General features: G+C 38.1%; 1 protein-coding gene across 1 annotated transcript; it reads left to right on the forward strand.

The window, feature by feature from the left end:
• The first annotated feature begins 653 nt into the window (after positions 1 to 653).
• LOC113510348 (uncharacterized) lies at positions 654 to 11,141 on the forward strand. The gene is made up of 5 exons (XM_052892377.1): positions 654 to 974; positions 2,404 to 2,490; positions 3,173 to 3,403; positions 4,309 to 4,387; positions 10,940 to 11,141. Exons 1-5 carry the CDS (start codon positions 701 to 703, stop codon positions 11,061 to 11,063), a joined length of 795 nt encoding a protein of 264 aa, XP_052748337.1. The 5' UTR covers positions 654 to 700; the 3' UTR covers positions 11,064 to 11,141.
• Positions 11,142 to 11,446: the final 305 nt, after the last annotated feature.

Raw genomic sequence — 11,446 nt, forward strand, 5'->3', positions numbered from 1 at the left:
ATCTGTGGCGGCCCGTGAGCGGACTTTACACAGACTAGGTATTTTTAGCGTATAGGTTTAAAAAACCTGATTTTCTCGAAATCTAATTGGAATTATACTAAATTCAGATTAGATTTATATTCCAACTAGATTCCTTATGTAATTTTTTACACTACACTCGAATTGCATTGCAACTTTTTGAGAGCAAAAGATGAGAGGATATCATGGACGAAACAGTATATATATATTATGTCCATGGTACTGCCCATATCTATAGGCGACGGTTACCACTTTCCATCAGGTGGGCCGTCAGCTTGTTTGCCATTCTAAGTTGTATATAAAAAAAAAAGCTGCAGAAGTTTTATTACGTTTAATATGGAAAGACAAGAAGTACAGGTAAACAGACGTTGCTGTCTGTACCTCGATTATTAAGTTCCCTTAGTCGCGTCTTACGACACCCACGGGAAAGGAACGAGCACAGATGTTATTCTCAATCTATACTGAACATTAAATCTTAAAATACTAAGTAACTATACCTCCGTATCCAATTTCACTCGTAAATAATTAGCCATTTTATAACCTATAATTATTTTTTATTTTATAATGTACGCCATTTTATAAGCTGTAATTATTTTTTTTAATGAGTAGCAATAAAATTGTGAATTATACAGGCAATAAGACATGGCTTCATTAATAAATCATAATTAAAAACACCGAAACAATGTCACCTGTTTACATTGTTTGTGGTTTATTTTTTTTTTTAATAACAAAATCTTGCAGCACAAGCATTTATGTGGAAATACCAAAAAATGACACATTGAAAGAGTTACATGTAAAATATTTAAACGAGATATGCAGTAGACAGAATGTTATATGCAAAAAGAACGATACATATATATGTGCAATGAAAAAAGTTAATGAAGTTTCAAAATATAAGGATTTTAAGAACTCTTGCTATTTATTTATGAGCAATATATGCGAAAATGCTGGTAATGGTACGTTTAAATTGCAATATATAAAAATCCCATGTCATTAGGTTCGTACACGCTAATCTGCGAAACCGAGGGGGAAAGGGATTGTTAGTAATGGAGTCTAACTGGCCCATTGCCAGCATTACCACCCTATCAGGTCGACTGGAAACCATCGTGGTTAATTCTAGAGGAATTCGTCACAATATGCTAACTGACCTGCTTCATTCTCACCTATCATCCCTCACTGGTGCCCCGCCAGCGTATACCGTTAACACTGGCGAGGCTATAATTCCATTATCACCCATTAAAAAAAATCTCCGAAACCGCTCGACTGATTTTCAGACGTTTGCTCTAAACAAAATTGGACAGGAAATACTAGATGGCGTTAGAATCGAGATTTGTGGTTTTTGTTGACTGTTTGGTAATTAAAGATAATTTGAGTCATATTTTCTAAATTATGAAGTGGCATATTTGCCGCCAATATGCTATTAAAACTGTGAAGCTCCTACCCTTACCGTCCTCTACAATGCGGTATAGATTGTCAACGTTAACATGGCACGCCCTTAGAACAAGGAATGATAAAATAAAAACTGTAAATCATATGGTCGTCTCCTTTCTTCTTACACAAACATAATTAGTAAAAAGAGGACGCAAGATGCACCGTCAGTTGTCATTTTTCCCAATTCATGACAGGCTAGTGTTTAAAAAAATGTTTGACATGTCAATTATTTGTCAATGACAAATTTGACATTACTAGATTATATATTCGACACAGTTTATGTTGAAAGTATGCGAGCGGGTTGTATCTGAATTTGCAACTCCTCGACACTATATGTCCAACTATTATCGTTATGTCACAGTAACCACTTTTTAAAATGTTGTAAAAATGTCCACCCGTGCGAAGCCGGGACGGGACGCTAGTAATAATATTAGAATGAATAAATTATTAAATTTTTTTATATATTTTATTTATTTATACATATATTCCATATTTTATTATTATATTATTATTATATTATTACCATATTATATTATTACCAGAGGGAGACTTTGTACAAAAGTCGATTGCTTGGGTACCTCTGTCCCATTCGTGTTTCAACCGTGAAGCAGCTGTGTTTGTATGGCTGTGTTTCGGTTTGAAGGGTGGGATATGGCGTGAATTTACTGGGTACAGAGGAATAACACCTGAGTCCTCAGGAATGGCAACGCATGGAGGGTATCATAAGCGAGACAGTATACTCTGTTATGTCCATGGTACTGCTCATGTGTATAGGCGACGGTTACCACTTTCCACCAGGTGGACCGTCAGCTTGTTTGCCATTCTAAGTTGTATAAAAAAAAAAAAATTCTTTATTGCACATGTAAATTACATTATAAATATCGTGAGCATGGGTGGAGTTATCTGTGACAGAGATCTCCTCCGGCTAACCCGATATATTTTTTATTTTTGCAGAATATTTTATTGTAAGAAGCGGAACCTGTAAGGAGTACTTGAATTCACGTAGAAATGTAATACAAAAGGGACATAACACGTTAACAGGTTCAACAATACTTATACTGTTTTTTATGCATCTTGTGATAGGTTATTTTAAAATATGGCGTGAATTTACTGGGTGCAGAGGAATAACACCTGAGTCCTGAGGAATGGCAACGCATGGGGGGTATCATGGGCGAAACAGTATACTCTGTTATGTCCATGGTACTGCTCATGTGTATAGGCGACGGTTACCACTTTCCATCAGGTGGGCCGTCAGCTTGTTTGCCATTCTAAGTTGTATATTGACTTGACCTATTGATAGTATTGGAATCGCTATTTTGTATAACAATCCCTTCACCAATCTATTATGTTTAAATAAAAGTCAATAAATAAATCACCGCGCGTGGTCCCGGCATAGAATAGGCCGCCCCTTCTTTTCCCGTGGGTGTCCTAAGAGACGACTAAGGGGGCGCAAGGGATTAGCAGCAGCGTACCTCTTAAAACATCTCCAAAGCCTGACTGCGGTTTTTTTTTATGGGTGCAAATAGAACCGACCTCCACGCGGTTCCCCCTGGAAACCATCGTGGCTAATTCTAATTGAATTCACCGTGATGGACTAACTGGCCTGTTTTCATTCTCATCTATCACCCTTCACTGGTGCTCCGCCAGCGTATACCGTTAGCGCAGGCGGGATTACCATACCATTTTCACCCATCAAAAAAAAACAATTACCTTACTTTTCCAGCAAATAATACAAACACAAAAGCATATACCAGAGCGGGAAATCAGACGGCAAAGCCAACCACTATATATGAGATTGACACGGCGTATGACCACCACATCTGTCCACTGACCTGCCCGGACACCTACTCGCCAATATGTCTAAGCGTGAACCGCGGCTTTGGGAAATATTTCAAATTCTTCACATTCATGAACCATTGCTACGGAGATGTGTATTATTGCAAGAATTGGGAAGGTAATTAACATATCTATGGTATTTTAATGGAGAATAATAAAATGGTAACCCCGCCTGCGCAGGGGGGAAAGGGATCGTCAGTAATGGAGACTAAGAATCCCATTGCTAGCAATATACCCAACCAGGTCGACCACCTCGCGGTTCCCCCTGGAAACTATCATGGTTAATTCCTGATGAATTCATCATGATGGGCTAACTGGCCTGTTTTCATTCTCATCTATCACCCTTCACTGGTGCTCCGCCAGCGTATCCCGTTAGCGCAGGCGGGGTTACCATACCACTTTCACACATCAAAAAAAAACCCGCCTGCGCTATCGGTATACGTTGGCGGGGCACCAGTGAGAGGTGGTAGGTCAGGATGAAAATGCAGGTCTTTTTTTAATGGATGATAATGGAATGGTAACCCCGTCTGCGCTATCAGTATACGCTGACGGGGCACCAGTGAGGGGTGGTAGGTGAGGATGAAAAGACAGGCCAGTTAGTCCAGCGTGAATACACCTGGAGTTTAACACGATGGTTTCCAGGGGGGACCACGTGGAGTTCGACCTGATAGGGTATATTGCTTACAATATCTATATATATATATATATATTTTTTATTATTTTTTTTTTAGTGGAAATCGCGGCTCACTCTTGTTCACAACAGAATATCAGTGTTTTGCTCTTTTGAGGGCAAAGCAATAAACTGAGTTGTGACCATTTTGTGTTACTATGGCACACGCATGAAGGGAAAAAATTGTTACTAATGTTATGCATTTTTTGTTTTTTTTTTTTTGTACATGTATCTTTTTCTCAATCAGTGTACTGTAAGTAAAGCAAATAAATTATTTATCTATCTATCTGTCTATCTATATATATAAATGGAGAACTACCGGGCATTTTGATTTTTGGCTTGGTATTTTGCAGATTTTTCTCCGCCGCCCGACGAAGATGCTGAGATGGTTAACAGTTCCCCACTCGGATGGTCATACTGCGGCTCCTCGCGGTAACAACATATTTATAACTAGCGGCCCGCCCCGGCGTCGCACGGGTGGACATTTTTACATTTTAAAAAGTGGCCATTAAGGCTGCACACGCGACGGAAGCTTAAAAAATGGAGTAACTTCTCCTGTTTTCCCAACATTTCCCTTCACTGCTCTGCTCCTATTGATCGTAGCGTGATGAAAAGTATACTATAACCTGCCCGGGAGTATGAAGAATAATTGTACCAAGTTTCGTTAAAATACGTCGAGTAGTTTTTGTTTCTATAACGAACATACCGACAGACACAAAAATTTTACTGATTGCATTTTTGGCATCAGTATCGATCACTAATATATATATTCTTTATTGCACTTGTAAGTTACATATAAAATAATCTATTTATAAATGTTGTGAGCAAGGGTGGACTTATCTCTGACAGAGATCTCTTCCAGTCAACCCAGTACAGTAAGAAAGCATTTCGTTAGCGGACAGCTGAAGTGCTACAACTATTAATACATAAACAAATATACAGTTAAATAAAATATTAAAATATATAATAAAATATTACATAAATACATACACTATAAATATATACAATACCTACCTACTTATATAGTATATGTTAAAATAAATTAATATACTACATACATTAGAAATTTCGTTTAATGATTTTAAGATTTGAGAGTTCAATTAGAAAAATACAAAAAAAAAAAATATATTACTCAAGGGAAAGAAAATGTGATTTTAACCTCTTCTTGAAAGAGGTAATAGAGGGACTCTCTTGTATGTGGGAAGGGAGTTTGTTCCATAACTGGACAGCTCGATACGAGAAAGAGTTGCCCATAAAGTGTGTCCTACACACAGGAAGTTCAAGCATCCTGGATTGCAGTTGACAGGAGCGTTTAGGACGGACTGGTGGTGGTAATAATTTAAACCGGGAGCGGAGGTACGATGGAGAATTGGGGTTATTGAGTATGTTATAAAGGAAAGAAAGGATGTGCATATCACGTCGAAGTCGGATAGGGAGCCACTTTAACTGGTTGCGAAAGGCAGACACGTGATCGTATTTACGAAGACCAAAGATGAACCTAATAGCTAGGTTTTGTAAACGTTCCAGCTTGTTTAGAAGCTCCTCAGTCACATCCAAAAAACAGACGTCGGCATAGTCAAGTATTGGGAGTAGTAGAGATTGTGCGAGCATAATTTTTGTGTTTACCGGGAGAAAGTATTGGAGTCGCTTGAGAGAGTGAAATGAAAAGTACATGCGTTTGCTGAGTTCATTTATATGACATGCCCAAGACAAAGTGCCGTCCATTATGAGACCAAGGTTCTTAACTTTCTCGGCATAAGCCACTGGAACTCCATCATAATAAAGTGCCGGTATCTCGGACCAATTCAACTTGCATCTCATCCTGCTGCTGCCAATAATGATGGCTTGTGATTTAATAGGATTTATGAGAAGTCCAAATGTATCAGCCCACGATTGTATTGCACATAAATCAGTATTTAAGGCAGCAATGGCATCAGACAATCCAGGCAATGCGAAGTGTCTGTAGAGTTGTAGATCATCCGCATACAGATGGTAGGGAGAATTAATATAACGAGAGATATTGTTTATAAAAATTGAAAAAAGTAAAGGAGAAAGCACGCCACCTTGAGGTACACCGGCAGTGAGCGAAGACCAATCCGATGAAGCATCATTGGCTCTTACACACTGCCGGCGACCGAAAAGATAGGAAGAAAACCATTCAATAGCAGAAGAGGATACGTTTATTGCTCGGAGCACGGCAAGCAAAATGTCAAAATCTACTGAGTTAAAGGCACTAGTAAAGTCAAGAAGAACAATAGCTGTGAGATTGGTGTCCTCCATGGCTCGCCGAATGTCCTCAGTGATATTAAGTAGTGCTCCAGTAGTGCTATGGGAAGGACGGAAACCTGATTGGAAAGGGCATAACAGGTGATTGACCGTGAGATACTGATGTAATTGATTGTGAACTACTGATTCAAGGACCTTAGAGAGAATGGGGAGAATGGATATGGGGCGGAATTGGGAGAAGCTGGTCGGATTCGGAGTTTTGGGAATTGGAATAATAAAAGCCTTTTTCCACTGTATTGGGAAAACATTGCATTTCAGCGAGTAATTTATAATGTGTGTAATTACGGGCAATATCTCATCCAACACAGGCAGAATCATATCGAGGCTTAAGTTGTCACTGCCAATGGCTTTGGTAGATATGGAACAGATAATCTTTCTGACAGCGTCTGTGGACACCATACGGAAAGTAAAAGGAGAGCAATCAGGCACTTCGGCATTAGAAAGATATAAAAGAGAGTTGACCTTAACAGAATTACTTAAAGAAGAGGGAGGAGTGGAAAAGTGAGTATTCAAACCATTAAGGTCCAAGTTGTTAAGAGATTGATTAGAGGATTTGCCTATGCCTAAAGATTGCAGAAATTTCCAGACTTGTGGCTGGGAAAGGTTTTGAATGGTAGAATGGATATAGCGACGTTTGGCATCCCTACACATTCTGTTGCAGATGTTACGTAGTTTCTTATAAGCTCCGAAATTAACCTGAGATTTATCGTGCTTATACCGGGCCTTAGCTCTATCCCGCTTAGCCATAGTTCTTCTAATTACTGGGGATAGCCACGGAGCCGGTGCATGCCTAATACGAACAGGACGAACTGGAGCATGAGCATCATACAGTTTCAGTAATTCCAGATTTAAGATCTCTACCATCATGTCTACGCTATCAGCCGAGAGCAAACTCGACCAATCCATGCGTCTCACATCCTCTCTCAAACGACTCAAATCCATATGCTGAAAGTCACGAAGCAGACGAACCTTGCCTTTAGTCTTAGGAGGGCGTACCCTATAAGAAAGATATACTAGATCGTGAAAAGAGAAAGGAGAGCACATTTGCCCATGATAAATGGCCATATAGGGATCAGAAACAATCATGAGATCAATAAAGGAAGGGTTACTGTTAGGGAAATAATGTGTCGGATTTGGCAATGTCAGTATTTGAAGATTTAGCGCAGTAGTTAATCTCTTAAGTTTACTCGCTCTGTTGTCATCCCTCAACAAGCAGGTATTTAAATCTCCCATAAGAATGACATGATCATACTGAGTCACTAAATTTTCTAGTAGATGCTCTAAGGTGTCAAAGTAATCAATCATGTTGGAAGGACAATACAAAACACCAAGTAAGATCTTTTTATGGTGAATTTCCAAAGAAAGAAACAAGTATTCGAGAGAACCACTATATTCTGACTGAGATGCGCAAACCACATTCGCAGCAATGTGATTGCGAAGGTAGATCCCTACTCCACCTCCACCTGTAGGTGTCCGATCATTGCGAAAGAATTTGTATCCCGGAATGGCACAACTGACAGATGGTAGTGAGGGTTTTAGCCATGTTTCGGATACAAGTATACAATCAACTATGCCAGCGCTGAAGGATGTGAGAATATCAGTGTAATGAGCTATAATACTCTGAGCGTTAATATGCACTAGGGAAAGGAATTTGGAATGGTCATTAAAGGCAATACGCAATTTATTTTCAAGAGGGTCACTATCACATAACGAAGAGTCATGACTAGATACAGTATCAAAATCATCAGAGGAAGAACAAGAAAAGTAATCGTCATGTATATTCATAAATACTTGCTAAATGTATAAAAACAACAATATATTAATAAATAAATATTAGTAAATATATATTATTTTACTAAATATATCTGCAATAATAAATAAAAAAAAAAAATTGCTTAATTACTGCATAGGTTGACGCAACGAGTCAAGTTCATACTTACTACAAAAAAAAAATCACACAAAAAAAAAGATATTAAAAAAGAAAGAAACGTATTACATTTACAGCATATACGAAATAAATATAGTATATATGAAAATTTACAGCATAAATTGAAAATAGTGGGTACGCAATCCAGAATAGCAATAACGAAACGCAACACTATATTTGATAGCCACTGACAATTGGCAGTTCAGACGAGTAACATTACAAACAAAAAAACGGTTTACAATATTTTTTATATCATATAAAATTTGTAACTAACCTCAAGCAAATTATTAAAGTGAGAAAGGAATTGCGAATGTGATAAATAAATAACATTTTCAGTGTTATTACGCTTACAAAGATACTACCAAAGAAATGCAGTACCCACAGTTTTTCTAATGTTTTTTTTTTTTTTACATTCTAAAAAGTACCTCACACAATGTTTAAAAAAAAAGTATTTTATGTAAGGATGTAAAATTGTACAGAGTTTAGCAAAAGAGTTATACAGAATCAGCCGCGGGGTTTTGGGATACAGAGAGATCATATGCTGTAACTCAGCCATTGAAGCAATTTTCCTACGATTTTTATTAGGAAGAAGGATCACTACAATACCGTCTGAAGACCAGCACTTCTTCATCCCAAAGTGATTTCGAGCTGCGACGAAGACTTCTTGCCGTAGTTTAGTTAGGAATTCCGATACGCTTGCTTTGGAACCTTTCAATGTGGTTTTTGCCTTCCATACTGTAGATCGGAGGTGCACTGAAGAAAATCGGACGAGAATAGGTCGGGCTGTCTCCTTCTTGAGACCCAATCTATGACAGGTTTCTATAGCTTCGGAATTCACACCACTCAACTTCATGCGATCTGATAAGAGTGTTAAAAGCTTATTACGGGTATTCTCATCATCCTCCTCCTTGATTCCATGGAAGAGCAAGACTTTCCTACGTGAATGAGTCTCCAATCTATCCAAGCCCAACAAAAGTAGTTCAACCTGCGACTTGATCATTCCCAATGACTTCCATATAAAACCTTTAAATGATGCGTAATCTGCAGCTAAAGTTTTCACTGTAGTTCCCGAAGAAACTGATCCTGGCTGCTGGCACCCTTTCTCATACTCCTCCATCCTACCCTTGAACATAGAGGCCAGATCGTTAATGCTCTTCATAAGCTGCTCTGCTGTAGTATCCATGGTGACGTAAGTTTTGTGAAAGTTTGTGAAAAAGTGTGTTATGAGCCAACCAAGTGCAGATTAGTTTAATTTTAACACATGTATATTTTTTCTATTTTATTTAACAAAATTTTGGGAGCACGTAAAATTTACAACCACTTCTTACTGCGCCTACCCGCAAATATCAAATAATTACCGCCTGATAGTTATTTTGGAAATATATTTCATGTACAGAATTGACCTCTCTACAGATTTATTATAAGTATAGAATAGATAGATAGATTTATTTGCATTACTTACAGCACACAAATTACAACATACATACACAAAAAGAAAAGCGAGATAACATAAATGGCAAAAAAATACACAAAGCTAAATATAATTTTCGTTTGTGAGTGTGCCATAGCAATACTTATATAGAATAAATAGATAGATGAATGACTAGTATACCAGTAGGAGACAAACCCTGAACTAGCTGTTATCTTGGGGAAGTCTGTATCACTGGTTCTATATAACAACCCTTAACTGTCCACCATTTTATATATTTGATATTTTTGTGCATTACATGTTTTTGTATTTTATGCACGAAAAATTATTAATCCACTCTCGCGCCACCTGCCCACTTCTATCTGTTCTCCTTTAACTAAAGCTTGTCTGTAAGAGATCGCCCTAGCGATAACACCGCCTCTTGTACCTTTATGTGTATATTTCAATCTGTATTTATGTTACTGTATTTCATTTGAATTGTTCACTTGTCATTGTATATTTTTATTTATGGTGCAATAAAGAGTTAAATAGATAAGCCTCCCCCATAAAGGAAGGGGTTTCCCAGTAGTTATCACGCTTGGCATGCGGGTTGCCAGCCACAGCTAGCCTTTGGTGATATTTTACAAGGGACGCTGCTGCCCTTCCCGAGGACGAGCTTTAAGTTCCCCTAGTCGCCTCTCACGACACCCACGGGACCTAAGTATGGTAATTTAAAATAAAAAAAAAACGTAAATTTTTAAATTAAATTCTATTTAATAAAACAATTGACTTCAATTGTAGCTAAACCAGTTATTTTAAAGTAAAAACTAAACTACTGTGCCGATTTTGATAAAATTTCTATGAGACCACTCCGAAAGTGGTCCTTTCAGATAGAAAGAAATATTTTCCAAATCGGTTTATAAATGGCGAAGTTACGAGGTTATAAACATTACAACCGAAATGAGCTCACCTCACTTTTTTTTTATACGACTTAGAATGTCAAACAAGCTGACGGCCCACCTGATGGAAAGTGGTAACCGTCGCCTATAAACATGAGCAGTACCGTGGACATAACAGAGTATACTGTTTCGCCCATGATACCGCCCATGCGTTGCCATTCCTGAGGACTCAGGTGTTATTACTCTGTACCCTGTAAATTCACGCCATATCCCACCCTTCAAACCGAAACACAGCCATGCAAACACAACTGCTTCACGGTAGAAACACGAATGAGTATGACTTTTTTACAAAGTCTTCCTCTGGTGAAAGTCTCCCTTTTCTGAAGTCGGTTAAAAACTGACCCGGTAGATGGCGGTACGGGGCAAACAGTTTGCTGGATACACTAAAAAATAAATGTTGACAGGTACCTTCAATTCGCTCGGTTCTCGGAGGTGGCGTCATCTATGGGCCACTACGGTTGGCTGGCCGGAGACCAACGGTACTCACACATCATGGAACCCCAAGAAAGAATGCCTGGATACGGGTAGAAACATAAACATAATAGCTGTATAGACAAGTCTTTTGCCTTTCCTATTTAACGGAAAAATAAAAATATATTAAAAACTTGTGTTGTGTTTTTTTTTAATTTTTTATGTTCGTTCCATTTTTAAAAGTCCTCCGTTATTTTATTTTGTTTCCTTGTTTACAGTTTTATCGTCTGTCTATGCATATTCAGCGATATTATGTTATTTTTATAACATATATCAGACAAAGGAATCATTTCTATTTATTTCATTTCATTTCCTTTATTTCTCACTAGCGGCCCGTCCCGGCATCGCACGGGTGGACGTTTTTACATTTTAAAAAGTGCCCATTAAGGCTGCACACGCGACGGAAGCTTAAAAATGGAGTAACTTCTCCTGTTTCCCCA

This window comes from Galleria mellonella, unplaced genomic scaffold (assembly GCF_026898425.1).
Source record: "Galleria mellonella isolate WM207_F2 unplaced genomic scaffold, CSIRO_AGI_GalMel_v1 utg158, whole genome shotgun sequence".
In the NCBI taxonomy this organism is placed as follows: Eukaryota; Metazoa; Arthropoda; class Insecta; order Lepidoptera; family Pyralidae; genus Galleria; species Galleria mellonella.

Excerpts from the sequence above, each read along its gene's own strand:
- LOC113510348 (XM_052892377.1), top strand. The coding sequence starts at position 701 with ATGTCACCTGTTTACATTGTTTGTGGTTTATTTTTTTTTTTAATAACA. Across the intron at positions 975-2,403 it reads ATGCGAAAATGCTGGTAATG|AATATTTTATTGTAAGAAGC; the intron begins GTACGTTTAAAT and ends TTATTTTTGCAG. Across the intron at positions 2,491-3,172 it reads GGGACATAACACGTTAACAG|CAAATAATACAAACACAAAA; the intron begins GTTCAACAATAC and ends TTACTTTTCCAG.